General features: G+C 35.7%; 2 protein-coding genes and 1 long non-coding RNA gene across 3 annotated transcripts; 1 reads left to right on the top strand and 2 right to left on the bottom strand.

Moving 5' to 3' along the window:
- Positions 1-231: 231 nt before the first annotated feature.
- LOC121245997 lies at positions 232-5,248 on the bottom strand. The gene is made up of 3 exons (XR_005937039.1): positions 5,236-5,248; positions 1,535-1,544; positions 232-377 (listed from the first exon to the last, which is right to left on the bottom strand). It is a non-coding gene; the product is annotated as an uncharacterized LOC121245997 (long non-coding RNA).
- On the bottom strand, positions 3,700-4,601 carry LOC121245996 (major allergen Pru av 1-like). Its single transcript, XM_041143954.1, has 2 exons — positions 4,331-4,601; positions 3,700-4,208 (listed from the first exon to the last, which is right to left on the bottom strand). The coding sequence occupies exons 1-2, from the start codon at positions 4,512-4,514 to the stop codon at positions 3,910-3,912; spliced, it is 483 nt and encodes a 160-aa protein (XP_040999888.1). The 5' UTR covers positions 4,515-4,601; the 3' UTR covers positions 3,700-3,909.
- A 3,101-nt stretch (positions 5,249-8,349) lies between the features above and the next one.
- On the top strand, positions 8,350-14,235 carry LOC121245995. The gene is made up of 6 exons (XM_041143953.1): positions 8,350-9,049; positions 9,547-9,758; positions 11,254-11,527; positions 11,621-11,706; positions 11,825-11,916; positions 13,438-14,235. The coding sequence occupies exons 1-6, from the start codon at positions 8,717-8,719 to the stop codon at positions 13,695-13,697; spliced, it is 1,257 nt and encodes a 418-aa protein (XP_040999887.1). The 5' UTR covers positions 8,350-8,716; the 3' UTR covers positions 13,698-14,235.
- The last annotated feature ends 638 nt before the right edge of the window (positions 14,236-14,873 follow it).

Here is a 14,873-nt window from a genome sequence, read left to right as displayed (position 1 = left end):
ATACGGTTCGGATACATGTATTTAAAGCGGGTTCCGGATTTCCAATCTGGAACCCGCATTTATACGATTCCATAATTCCATTTCTAATTTATTGGCTCTGTTTTCACTCTCTCTCTCTCTCAATTTGCCTTAGGTCATCGTCATGCCCTCTCTCTCTCCCTCTTCTCTTCGAGTTTCTGTTTCTCACTAGCTTCGTCGTCTTCTTCTCTTCTCTCTTCGTTTGAAGTTTCTCACTTATGGGTCGTGGCTCTGTCATCTTCTTCTCTCTCTCTTTCTCTCTCGTGCTGAAACCCTACCTCCTGTCACTCTTCCTCTGCCGATCAAAGATCTGTTTCTCGTGGTCGTCGTCTTCTACTTGACAAAAACCAAATTAGATTCTGTGTTAGTTCTTCTTGACAAACCGAAGGTTCGTATTTACACTTCCAAATCTTTTTTTTTTTTAAAACAGTGTTTTAGATCTGTAAGCATGTGAGAAAGGATTAGGGTTTGTTTTTAAACGTGGGGTTTTATTTATTTATTTGGGTCTGTTATATCCTGTTATTTTAATAAATCTGCTATTTTTTCTGGTCTGGCTTGATTTATTCGACTGAGTTTTTGTTCTCTCTGTTGTTTTTGGGTTTATTTTGATGTGAATGTTTGAATGGAGTAATCTTTGTGTAGTGTTTTTATGGGTTAGATCTGGATTTGTGAGACCTAAAAGGGAGAAGAGTGAAAATATCCATAACCACAGAGTCTTCTAATAATGTCTAGATCTGGGTTTGTGAGATCTAGATCGTGGGCATAAGTTTTAGATTATGTTGAACCCATTTTCTTATAACAGATTTGATACTAAACTCATATAGAATTTTAGTCCTTCCATTAATACTTCAATGATATTAAAAATATGAGGTGATTGCCTCTTTAAATGGACACTGATTTCTTTGTTACATTAGTTTTCTGTAGTCCTTTCTTTCACTTGCCCAAAAGAAAATTGAAAAAAAAAAATATGTTTCAAATGACGTTTATCATGATGATCTTCTGTCTGATATCAGTTGCATTATTGATCATTTTGTTCTTACTAATTTATGTAGCATAGGCCCTTGCACGCTTTAATTATCTGTACTATTTCATCCTAGTATGTACTTTTATTTAAAATCATGATAACTATTACGATCAATAATAGAGCTCTGTAAAAAGAGTTTAAGAGATTGCTAACAATTTATATCTGAGAATTTTTTATGTTAATACATTAATCGCAAAGGCATTAAGGAATGAGCCATTGACTGTCTATGGCAATGGGAAGCAAACCAGGAGTTTCCAATACGTTTCAGATCTAGTAAGTGGTAATGCTTTTTTGAAATTATCCTTTCTCTCATGCCTGCCCATGAGACAATTTTCTTTGCACGGATAGATTACCAGATTTAGAATTTGTAAATTAAAGATGTTTTTCTTTTGATAGAAACAATAATGATGGCACTTCTCACCTGTATGACATTTTTGATTTTTGATTTTTGATTTTTGATTTTTAATTTTATTATGTTTGTAATTAGGTAACATTTAAGGATCTCGATTCAGCCAAGAGAGCTTGTCAAGACTCAAAACCACTATCCTGTGATTGTTGGAAGAAGAGCTAATTGATGGAAAAATTTCTGATTTTTTACATATAATTTGTTTAGAGTTTGATTGAAGTAATGCATGTGTTTTGTAATATTTTTAGCAAATTATTTCAAATAATGTAATATGTAGTGAGTTGTATGGCGCATGCATTTTATATGATGAATGTTGATTTTTTTTTTTATACATGCATTTAGTTATAAAATTAATTAATTGTTAATAGGCCTGCATTCAAGAGTTGAGTTTGCTCTGTTCCTATAAAGGCCATTAACTGATTTTAATTCTCAGCCAAATGGAGATAAAATCTTTGTAACTAATAATAAATTAGCATTTGTTAAAAAAAAAAAAAAAAAAACCCGGTTAAAACCCAAAATCCGAATTTTCGAGTTTCATCCGGGTTCCGGCCCGGGTTCCGGTCTGGGTCTACTCAGGTTCCCGGGCCGGAACCCGGATGAACAGCCCTACACATATCATATATATGTCAGACTGGTTCCGGGCAGGGTTATCTCGGGTTAGGCCCAGGCCAGAACTCGGATGAACAGCCCTACACATATCATATATATGTCAGACTATAGAAGAGTAGGTTGATTATATTAGATTATGCATTGTTTCTATTGTTGAAAGGGAAAGCAATTATTGTAAGGAGTACTGTATGAAATCATGATCATATTGGTGTAGTAAGGTAGAGATGTTTGAGGTGTTTGTCAATATGACTCCCACCGCCTTGTTGATAAAAGAAGGTGGCTACCTTGATTTTCTTTTCGGCTGTTCCCACAGCCAAAAAGAAATTGGGTACGGCCTATATGAATTTGGGTTCGATCCTTTCAACTATGGCTGCCACCGGCCAATATATTTGCAATCGGTCAGAAAACCACGGGGCACCGCGTCCCACGTGGCTGGTTATTTTAGGAAAAATAAAAAAAGGTCATCTTGATTTGAAGAACGATGAAACAAAGAATTTCAAAATGCTGTTCTCATTCTATTCCAGTCATCTATGGAACCGAATGGCCGGTTTCTTGCCCACTTCAGCCTCTGTTACCTCTTTATTTTTCCTATTTGTTTTACATTAATTATTTTTTGTATGTCTTGCTTGGTTGCCGAGAAAATAGAAGGAACAAAGACACTTATGGTGCCTGCAAAGACGACTTTGACCTCAACTGTAAAACCGAAGAAGCCCTCCACAACGACGACGACGACGACCGGTCGTTCGAACATGGGCCTACAGAAGATAATTCTGATCTCTCTTCAACTTGGAAAATTCCACGGCGGTGTCGTCGAGTCCTCTTGCACCCTCGCCATCAAGAAGGTATGGGAATATGTTAAACTCCACAACTTCCAGAACCCTATCAATAAGAGGGAAATTTTCTATGATGAATCCATTTTCAATGGGAAAGACGTAGTTGGGTTTCCAGAAATCACCAAGTTTTTTGTGAAGTCTGGTTAATGTTTGGGCTTTTGTGAACCTTTGTTGCTGGTATCATCACCAAAGAAGAAGAAAAATAGAAAATGTTGAAGGGATTTGTCGTAACACAAACACTTTGTCGGAGTTGGGAAAGCAAGTACTTGCGGGAAAGGATTTTACATTCAAAATGTTGTTTGCTTAAAAGCATATGTTCTGCTACTCGACTGAAGAAAGAAGAAAAATTTGGAACTTTGCTTTGCTTTTGCCTATTTGCTTTTTTTGTTTTTTATTTTTTTTTCTTCCACATAAGCTTTGCCATGTACAGCCGGTTGTATCCCGTTTGCGCATGCCGGTTTTCCGTAGCAAAACTGTATATATATTCTACTAATGGTAAATGGTCCATTTGCTTGATCCCTTCGGTTCTCATTGGCTTTAGATTGAACTTTTTTCGTCTGATTTGAATTGAAAGCTGCTCAACATGCATATATATTATTATTCTTAATCATTGCAAGGATGCAACTAGTCCATCTGATCGATCATCATCCTTTCCCAATTAACCTGCAACTAGTCCACGGCTAGCTAAACGAGTATTTAATCTTAAAATCTCATTCCTAATGAATAGAGCTACTGGGTACTGATCTCCTAGACTTGGTGCCCAAAAAAATGGAAAGCTTCAATGCCCAATATCATGTGGGAATAAGATATAAAAGTACACCAAGATGATTTTCATTATATATTTTGTATGTGAGCCGAGTTTTACAGCAAAATAACAGATCATAATCAATACCAGTACATGAGCAAACATCTTCTTTATTATCAAACCCAAAAGCATGCAGTCTTGGCTCGAAAGAAAAGAAAAGAAATGAAAGCCACAAATTAAACAACTCGCAGAGTCGCAGATTTATGGAATTTAATTAGTTGTAAGCATCAGGGTGTGCCAACAGGTAACCCTCAACTGCCTTGAAAAGTCCTGAGGCTTTCTCTTTACCAGCCTTCACGTCTTCTTCCTTGATCTCGTGGTCGCCTTTGCTGTGGTAGTGGCTGATGCTCTTCAAAATGGATCCTCCCTCGTGGGATGCCACTATCTTCGTCTCGTACGAGATTTTCTCGATCTTGTCTGCCAGTGCATCTCCCTCAATCACGCTGTAGGCGTATGTGAAATTTGCTTCGTCGATCGCATCGGTCCTGTGCTTCACATACTTGTACTGGCTCCCTGCAAAACATATACACAACAAAGTTGCTGTCGTTTAGTACATTAATCGACCCAAATTCAAGTTTAAGCTTTTTCTTTTTATTTTTTATCAAGCAGTCTTAGGTGGTTAGAAACTAATTAACCTTCGCCAAAGGTGATCTTCTTGATGGTTCCAGGACCTCCATTTCCTTCAATGATTTCAGTGCTCTTGACTGCCTGAGGTACAACCTTTGGAATGAGGTTATCGGCATCAAGAACAAAGGCCTTGAACAACCTAGCTGGAGGGATCACTGAGGTGCTCTCAGCCTCGTAAGTGAAAACACCCATGATATGAATAAAACTGAGACTTTGGAAGTGGTAAAAGGAAAGAGTTATAAGGAAAGGAGTTTGGGGAGTTTGTGTTGGTGAAGAGTGAGTACCAGGAGTTGGGTATTTATAGCCGTCCAAATCAAACAAACAATTTTCTTTATTTATTTATTTATTTATTATCTTTTTGGTATGTTCCCACCATGACAAGGACAATAAATTTCTAAGAAAATGATTTGTAATTTAATTAGTCAAAGAAAGCATCTTGCCTTAAAATAAAGCACCCCCATTTTGAATTCAAATGCTGCTCTATATAATCTTAATTATTTCCTTTATATTTCACAAAAAAATCTCTATGAAACATGCCAAAGGTTTTAGCATCATGTTGGGTACAAAATTTAGAGATTCATTATCAAATTACAAATCTTTTGTCCTCATTTCATAAACTTATGTAATACGTATGACTGTTCATCCCGGCTTCGGCTTGGGAACCCGGGTTTTAAAATTGAGCTGAAACCTGGACCGGGTTAGCCTAGGTTAAATTCAGGTCGGAACCTTGATTGAAATTGGTTTTTAAAAATATGGAACCCAGATTCGTTGCACATAATTTTTTCTTTTTAAATCAAAACTTACATGTTATGAATATCTTTTCATGAATGTTGATGATGCAATATTCAAAATCTATTTATTTAATTTTTTAAATCAAAGCCTATATGTTCCTTGACTACTAATAAAAAGTCACGTGGAGAAAAGAGTAAAAAAAAACTATAAAATAGATGATTCATTAGATATTATACGTATTTTCCTTTTGAGTTTATGTCCATTTAGTTGCTAAAAAGGAAAAAAAAAAATCAAAACATTCAAAACGACAAAAAAAAAAAAGGGTATCGGTTGTACCCAGGTTTTTTTATGCGGATACTGCCCGAATAAACAAGCCTAATTACGTATTTATGTTAAGATATCATTGTCATACATTTGACCATGTTTCACATGAGAAAAAATGCTACTTTACCCACTTAACTTGTCCACTCATTTTGACACCTCATATTATAATTTTTTTAAATTTTTTTCTTTATTTAATAGTTAAGAAACTCATTATTAGTGTATTGATATTTTTTATATTTTTTAAAAATATTTTAAAATAATAAAAAAATTGAAAATATATATATATATTTTTAACCTAGCGGTTAGCATGAGCGGTGCACTCTCTTCACATGAGACGGTGCCCTTTGTGAGTTTTTTGTTACAGCTACATATAATATATTGCAGATTCTGAAAGCAAGAAAGGTTTGGCCAAAGTAACTCCAAAGGTTTGACTGACAAATGAAGAAATTAAAAAAAATAATCGTAAGGATCTTCAACTTCTAGAATACTCTTGTCAGTACACGCTTGCCAGATAGGTAGCTATTTTGAAGTACTGATATTATTTTGGAGAAATGATTTTTATATAATATTTTTTTACAATATTTTATACAATAATATTTTAAATAAAAAATATTTTATAAAATATCTTATAAAAATAATATTATTTTATAAAAATACATTTATTTTATAATATTATTATAAAAATATATTGTGTCTATATCATTACTCAATATTTTGTTAAGGTTTTTCAAAGTCATCTATCTAATGCGAAAAGAAAGACTTGGAGCTGTCAAGCTTGACTTGTCATTCAGCAATGGCTGGCGACGCGTCTATTCTTATCCTTCGGTTTTCATAATGATTTTTTTTTTTTTTTTTTTCATTTTGCAGTTTTATATAAAGTAAAATTCTATTCTCAAATTAATTTGTATAAATAATAAGAAAATAAATTTTAAAATTTGAATTATATAGATCAAATCTTATAATTTAAATAATAATATAGATAATATACTCTGATCTATATTGACTTGAAAATAAAATAATTCTTTATTTCCATTTATTTCAGTTTATCTGTATTTTTTCCTTATTTTTTTAGTTTTCCGGTGGCACATCTTTGCCGATCTGTTGCTTTCTGGCTACCTAAAGCCGACACGTGCCCCTTCTTCAGCTTCTCCAGGTGCCGATCGTCAACCTAGTGAAAAAAATCCGTCCATTCTTGCAGTACATTCGCCTCACGCGCCACCGCGCCTCTAAGAACACTTTGCCACCACGTGCAACAGTTTTGTGATCTACGGCTTCGGATCTTTTAGATCCGACTGTTCTTTTCACTCCAAGTGTGGCGTGTGGCCTGCACTCGCCGCCACCACCAATAACGCCCCATTGCCGGCCATTCGACATAGTTTTCGGTTACTACGCTATGTTCTCACTTTTCCTAATCAATGATCAAGTGAAAGTGGATGTGATAGTTCATTTCAGCCAGTCCAGACCAACACATTGCAGCACACCCCTTTCTATTGTAGCTTCTAGTTACAGTTTTATAGTCTGTTTATCAAACTATTTAAAACCTGTCACCAAGCGGTCTCCCCTTGAGGGAGTCAATTTTTTAGCTCCGTAGGGCTAAAAAATACTTGTATCTCGTATATAGGGGATTCTCATCCCACCAAACTTGTATCTTATATTCGTTAATTTATCTATAAATACTTTACTTGCCTAGAAGAAAAGAAAAAATCTTCCCATATTCTCTCCTCACTGTTGGTGGGGTTTATTTTAATTGGCCTGACGATGGGGTAAAATATGCTTTTCTTAATAATTAATTAAAGAATAATAATTTTATATCAATTGAGCAAATCAGGTCATCTATTACATCCATATATACCCATAATTTTTTTTTTTTTAAGTAAAAACCATATATACCCATAAATTTTTGTATGTCTAACGTGATCAATGTACTCTATTGTCTCCAATTGGGGGAAAAAAACAAAAAAAAAAAGACAGAATAAGTTTCTCCACTGAAAAATGAAAAATGTTTTTGGTATGAATTTGTAAAACCAGTGGAATCCATTTAAATCATTAAATTTTTGGGAGTTCTTTTTATTTGGATTTTTATAAAATTTCTAAATTTGTGTGAAAGTAGTGAGGTTTACTGTTGGAGAAGTGCTACAGTCATAAAGATATTTCATAAAAATAAATTTACAAACTGACATGACTTCATATGATACGTTAGATATATTTTACAATAAAAATAACTTATAATTTAACGTACCATATCAAATCGCGTCAGTTTATGAATTTTATTTTTGTAAGATCTATTTATAGTTAAAACATTTCTCTTACCATTGCAATTGGCAACCATAATCTATATTTATCTCGAAAATCAATTGAAGTAAATGGTGTCATACATACAAACGTTGTTCACTATTGTTCAAGCAATCATATTTTTACAAAGCAAGAAGCTAAAGGACCAATGTCGAAACTTTGCATATGAACATATTTATAATAAAAGAGATTTCTATAGATGCATTATTAAAATGAGTAATTTTATATATAATCGTAGAGTGTGTAAGTATTATGTAGTCATTTTAAAAAATAGTAGGATCTATTATTAAAAAATTAATTTTTTTTTTCATATAAGTTTCATATTTATTTATTTATTTTTAAAATAAGTATACGATACTCATACATTTATAACTGTAATAATCATTTCTTTATAATGGATCTGTGCCATACTCAGGCTTTTAATAGAAAACCGATAAAAACACAAATCCATGATCTACATCCACCCCAAATTTAGAAAAGGAGATAATTCACTTAAGTTTTAGGCCTTTTGGCCCAAAATAGAAAATGGGATATTGGGGCCTCGGAGAATGCAACACAATGTGGGCTTAGGTTTTTGATCTGTGTCAGTCTATACAATCAGCACAGGCCTTCCCTGATCTAAACCCCCGACAATCTCTCACTTTCCCAAGTAAGAAGATTCCTATATGAAAGGATGGGATGGATACGGCATCCAAATATCACAAAAGGCAGCCAAACACACTTTCTGGACTCTTCTCATTTTCCTGCAAACCGCCTGTTTCGTTTTGGTTTTCCTTTTCCATATCATTTTCTTTGCCATCAAGAAGCCACCGCACCCACACGCCCTGGCTCTCTGTTCCCCACACACCAATTTCACCTTGTGTTTTTGCGCATTTATATATATATTTTTTATATTTATGCAATTAATAATAAATATACTAGTAATAATAAATAAACCCTAGCGTATTCTTCTCCTGTGTAACGCTCGTACCCCCTTCTCTCTCTCTCTCTCTCTCTCTCTATCGCTAACTGTACGAAGCCGTAGCGTTATCTGTTGCCTGCCGACAATGTCAGCCTCCGGAGGAGTCTCGATCGCTCGCAGCCGCGGTGAGAACCGGTTCTATAACCCGCCGCACGTGCGACAAAGGCAACAGCAACAGCAGCAGCAGCAACTGCAAGGGCAAGAGAAGCATCAGAGGTCCACTTCGGTGTCCAGGGCTGGTTCTTCTTCGGTGGAGTCGGAGAAGAGGACCGCCTCGGATGAGTGCGCGTCGCTTTCTTCGACGAAGTCTGATTGTTCGATTTCGGGGTCGGGTTTGGGAGCGAGCGACTCCGCGACGAATCTGGATCGGTTCTTGGAGCACACTACTCCGGTGGTGCCGGCTCAATATTTCCCTAAGGTGATTTTTCACTTTAAAAAAGGTGTCGGAATTTAGGGTTTCTAAACCCTAATTTATCTTCTTTTCTTGCTGGGTTTTTGTGCCTCTCTTTTTTTTTTTTTTTTTTTTTAGAGAGTTTGGGAAATGTGATCAATACGGCGTTTAAATTTTGATTTTTCTTTATTTCTTCTTGATGTTTTCTGTAGAAAGTTATACTTATTAAGCTCTGAATGGTGAAACTTAATCAAAACCCCTTTTCTTTCGTTTGCCTTCGTTTATCCTTGTCCTTTAGAAACCCGAAATTGTATGAAAATCCAACTCAATTGAGCCTAATTTAAATATGGAAGTCGGGATATCTGATTCGTAGGATTGGAATTAATGTTCTTTTTTTGATAAGTTGAAAACAAAATGATAAGTGATCGATCTACTAGTGGAGTACTTTATCTTTTCGACAAGTACTAGAACTTTACATCTTACAACTGCATTTGATGAATGGAATTCTTTTGGGGTAATATTAGAGGAGCATAAGAGGATGGAGAAATCCTTTGCCAGAGTCGCATCCGTACTTTGTGCTCGGGGATCTGTGGGAGTCTTTCAAGGAATGGAGCGCATACGGAGCAGGTGTTCCTCTTCTGTTGAATGGAAGTGACTCTGTCATTCAATATTATGTGCCATACTTATCTGGAATTCAGCTGTATATAGACCCAACAAAGCCCTCTCCAAGGCTAAGGTGAGGAGAGTTCTAACTCGGGTTCTATTATGAACTTCAACTTCAATTGACTGGTATTCGTTTAAATGAATATTTTAATGAGTTAAGGGATCCTCAATTTTGTGATACAAAGCTTATTACATGCTGGTATCTTAGATATCCACATACACATGTTATGCAACGTCCTTGTTTGGATCTCTGGTGCTTCTTGTATTTTTTTATTTTACTTCTGTTACATTTAGGTTGTGAGGGGCTCGATCTAAATGCTTTTGTGTGGAAGAATCTTCAATGATAATTGAAATGAACAAAAAAATGCTGATGGAGGCATCTAAATAAAAAAAGTACTAGTAAACGTCATCAAAAGGATTTTGGGTTTTGTTGTACTTGATTTTGGGTGGCATATATGATCGCTTGAGGCCACTTCATGAGACTCATTTCATGCCAATAACATTCTTCTTGTTGAAAAGTTATAAGCTCTGAGAATACTTGTGTGCGTGCATACACTTCTTTTTATCTGCTATTAATATAATTTACCTGTTGTCCTCTAATTCAAGTTTTCATTCTGTGAGGCTCTCTCTTTTGCTTTCTGACAAGGTATTGACAGCATTCCTGGCTCATTTTGTGCAAGGCATGGGTTTTGCCTCTATGTTGCACATATTCCTGTTGTCTCTGCCATTGCTCCATTAGATTTTTCATCTGGGAACTGGAATGTAGTGCTTTTTGTTGTATGGTACAAAAGCTATTTCCAGTGCTCTGCTGTTTTATAATTTAAGTTCTATTAAGCTGAACTTGAATAAGTTGTTAATCCTATATGGTATTTGCAGAGAACCAGTAGATTTTCTCCATGCTTTTGTTGGGAAGTAAGTTAAGTTTGTTAGCCTCAAAGATCAGATAAACATTTGTTTATGAAAGGTCACGATTAAAATGGATTGCAACCACGCATGATATGCGGTGTTGCTTGACCTCGAGAGAAATGGTTACACACAAATTTGATTACAAGGAAATGTAGTGCAAAATCTTTATAGATCTATAAACACAGAAGAAAGCATTCACGTAACCATGCACCATTAGATGATGTCATTTTTGTGTCCTGTTTTATTATTGTTATCATGAATCCTCATTTTGATTGGCAAGGTAGGTCACAGTGATTAATCTGCAGAGATTGGGGGCATTTATGCTTTGGGTGTGTCTGTATAGTGATTTAGGACATTTTTCAGGAATTCGAGTTTGGGTTTGAAGATGATCCATCTTCTATAAATTAGATATGCAAATTTGACCTATTGTTTGCCTTGAAGAATAGACCAATTGTTGGAGAGAAACTTGGTGTTGTTGAAACTTTGGGTGCTTTTTTTTTCTACATTTACCACTTTCAGTTTTAGCTTAGTGGTTGTCTCCTGTAAATTATAAACTGTCTTTATACTTGTATTCAGCAATACTTTACATTTCACGTAATGATCTATTCATTGGTAGGTGCACTATTGCATCTGACCTTCTACTCATCTCTATCTTATGACAGGAGACCTGGTGAGGAGAGTGACATGTCATCCAGAGAGTCAAGTAGTGACAGCAATAGTGACTATGGAGCAGAAAGAGGAGCCAGTGGTGTTGTTCATGGGGCTTGGAGTCAGCAGAACATTACAGAAGCAAATATTCGGGGTTTGAAAAGACTTTCAGTGAGAAATAAAAGCTCATCAAGTGACGAAAGCGAGAATGGAAACCCTTCAGGTCAAGTTGTGTTTGAATACTTGGAGCATGATCCACCATTTGGTCGTGAACCTTTGGCTGATAAGGCAAGTCCATTATCTTCTTAAGAATCTAGATAATTTTTTTTTTATGACTTTTCTTTATTTGTAACATACATCAACCATTTTTTAATCCAACAGATTTCAGTTCTCGCATCTCGGTTTCCAGAGCTGAGGACATACAAGAGCTCTGATCTATCACCTTCAAGTTGGATTTCTGTGTCATGGTTCGTCTTTCATGGCGTGATTATATTGTGATTCACTTAGCAAAAAGTTATATTATAATAATTCTGGTTTGATGAAAGTTTCCTATTTACTAACAATGTGAATTTTTTTTTTATGAAGGTATCCAATATATAGGATCCCCACAGGTCCAACACTCCAGAATTTGGATGCCTGCTTCTTGACCTTTCATTCTTTGTCTACACCCTTCAAAGGTCTTTCTCTCTCTCTCACGAACACACAGCTAAACAAATTTTAACGTCCCATGTATTTTTCTTTAAAGTTTAGCAGCCCATGTGATTAATACTTATTCTATCATTCAATAGATCAACTCTCTACTGCCCTTGACCTGCAGATGTCCCCATTTATACCGGGTTAGTCAATCCCATGGGATTAAAAGGGGAGCTTGTGTTAGGATATGGGTATCACAAGGGACCACACCTTCTCAACCTCCTTAAGTCTGGCTTGCACTTCTCCCCTTTTTGCTCTGGCACCCTTGCATCATCATGTGGCCAAAAGAAAAACTTTCAAAATTGATAGAATCATTCATTGTCATACTTTTTCTTTCTCATAACTTACATAACATCAACATATTTATAACATTGTTATATTCATATCATAAGCATATCGATATCATCTCGTAGAGGCGAGGACATTAAAACATATGCTAACCTCACTTTCATAACCTGTAATATAGTAGGTGCATCGAAAGGGGATTACAAGGAATACTTAACATTACAATGTATACCTTTGAAATTCTCGTGTAAACATAACCTTTTGCTTTGAAGAGAAGGGCATTGTCATATTACATGCCTTGCTTTCTTGTCCTTGCAAATTCAACACTTTGTATCTGATTTTACTCGTTTACTTACAATGCCCAGGCTTTTCTATATATGCTTTGTAACTCTGTTCACGGATGTTCTGATTACATGCCCAAGTTTGACATGCTTCCAATGTTGCATGCAATACGGTTTGTGTGCAGGCTCTTTAGGGTGCTCAACTCAAGTCCACATAGGTCTAAACTCCTATGGTTAAGTCTTTAAAGAGGTCACTTTGGTTTAATGATTTGAGCCTAGGGACTTGCTACTGCTTTTTACATTCAACCCCTTAGCTTAATAGTCTAAGCCATAAGGTGCATGTGCTGGAATTTTTCCAGCATGTACTTGGGTTTAGGCGATCCTAAGGGCCCTTCAATAGGGTGACTTGCGTGCACTATTCTTAGGGTTTAAGTCTACTGATAAGAACTGGAAGCTCCAAAGGTGGACTATAGTGCCTCCAATCATTCTTTTATCACATAATAGCAATATACATCAAATTGAAAAAAAAAAAAATGTCAAATTCTAACTTCTCTAGGAAAATCTTCCAGCAAGTTTCAAGGAAAATTAATCCTTAGATTTTAGGGTTTCCTAGCTACAAAATAGGTTTCAATTTTATTTAGAAGGAAATCCTTGTTCAACCAGGATTTCTAAGCTGTCTTGAACTCTTTTTGAGTAATCTAGGCCTTAATAACCTTTTTCAACACATCTGTAATGCCCATAAAAATTGACCTTTGAAAATCAGAACATATATCCATATCTATCAAACCTAATAAATTAACGAAATTCGTTAATTACACCTTAATGAAGTTTGAGAGTGACGTGTACTGTATTTGTTCATGAATACGAGTCTGTTGTGGATCCGTTGTTTGTCTGTTTGTGTGTATTCTAATCTAGTCTGTCATCGTGTTGGTTGTGCAGTTACTGGCTCTGATGGGCTAAATTTTTGTGGTCCAAGGCCGAAGGAGATCCGCAGTGCTGACTTGTCTGTCAAGCTCTCATTGCCCATCTTTGGGCTTGCTTACTACAAGTTCAAAGCTTCTGATTGGAGTCCGGAAGGAGTTTATGAATCTCAGAAAGCCAATTCTCTATTGCGAGCTGCCGACAACTGGGTGAGGCTATTGGAAGTCAACCATCCGGATTACAGTTTCTTCCTCTCCCACAACTCAAACTGGAGGTGAGAGGAATCGCCAAATAATTCATGTCCAATCTGATGCAAACTTAACCTTGCAATCACACGAAATTAAGGCAAGCCGGTGGTTGAAGTTTTGATTGTTGATTTGATTGGTATGGAAATGTATTCACAGATAACTAGTATTGCATCAGATACGGCTTTTGCTTTATCTATCTAGTCAAAAGAATATGCCGAATAATACTCTGGTTAGATGGGTTGTGTGGAAAGCCTTAGTAGGCAGAGTGGACGATGTTGATGATATGATCCTTAAAGAAGTGGCTGACCCGTACGTACGAGGGGGGACTGTCTTATGATGGATACTACTACTACTCTACAAACGTGACGTGACTACTTTTTCTAGGTAATTCTGACGTTTTGAGTGGCTGCTTTTTGTCTAGTCGTGGGGAATTAATTGGCGTTAGGATATGTGTTAATGGCTTGTAACTGCCAGTTGGCTACTGACTACTCTGATGATGATGAAAAAGTTGAGTTTTCTACAGTCATCAAATGTTATGGCAATTTGCGATTTTAAGCTTTGTTTGTTACATGGTTTCATTTCTGGCCTCTTGAAAGCAATGAACGTATGGATAGTGGCCCCTTCAATTCTTTGCCTTTCTTAGATACCAGAGACCAGCCTAAATGTCCCCAAGGAGCTCGTAAATTTGACATTACATTGATTACAATTCGTGTGGTATTGTCACGTGAGTTAATAACCTGATGAGTAGTGCTGTATTCAAGCTGGTCTTGGGTGAGTTTAAGCTGTTTGAGCTCAGCTCATTTAATAGTTAGAGCATTAGTATTAGATTGGCCATCATTTTCTTCAAATTTTGACTAATATGTAGCTTTTCTACTTTTGACTAATCATTCAAAATTTGAAGTTTACATTAAATTAGTCATCATACTCTATAATAATAAAATATTATTATTTATTATTTTTATAAATTAGGAAATAGAAATGAAATTGAGCCCTATCGTGTTAAAATCAAAACTAGAAATTGAAAAATTCTTGCTGAAAATAAAATCAAACCCAAACATCAACAAAATTAAATCTAAACAATAAAATCAAGAGTAAAATCAAGGTTAGGATTTTAAATTTTACCGTGTTATTGCTTGTCGTATTGGAAAGAAGTTGCCGCAGTGCTGTGCTAGAGAGAATAGTCGTGGGAGAGAAAGATGGAAGCTT

This window comes from Juglans microcarpa x Juglans regia, chromosome 1S (genome assembly GCF_004785595.1).
Source record: "Juglans microcarpa x Juglans regia isolate MS1-56 chromosome 1S, Jm3101_v1.0, whole genome shotgun sequence".
NCBI lineage: Eukaryota > Viridiplantae > Streptophyta > Magnoliopsida > Fagales > Juglandaceae > Juglans > Juglans microcarpa x Juglans regia.
The sequence above is the reverse complement of the archived record's forward strand: the minus strand, read 5'-3'. Positions and strand labels throughout refer to the sequence as shown.

Excerpts from the sequence above, each read along its gene's own strand:
- LOC121245996 (XM_041143954.1), bottom strand. The coding sequence starts at position 4,514 with ATGGGTGTTTTCACTTACGAGGCTGAGAGCACCTCAGTGATCCCTCCA. Across the intron at positions 4,209-4,330 it reads GAAGATCACCTTTGGCGAAG|GGAGCCAGTACAAGTATGTG; the intron begins GTTAATTAGTTT and ends TATGTTTTGCAG.
- LOC121245995 (XM_041143953.1), top strand. The coding sequence starts at position 8,717 with ATGTCAGCCTCCGGAGGAGTCTCGATCGCTCGCAGCCGCGGTGAGAAC. Across the intron at positions 9,759-11,253 it reads AAGCCCTCTCCAAGGCTAAG|GAGACCTGGTGAGGAGAGTG; the intron begins GTGAGGAGAGTT and ends ATCTTATGACAG. Across the intron at positions 11,707-11,824 it reads AGTTGGATTTCTGTGTCATG|GTATCCAATATATAGGATCC; the intron begins GTTCGTCTTTCA and ends TTTTTTATGAAG.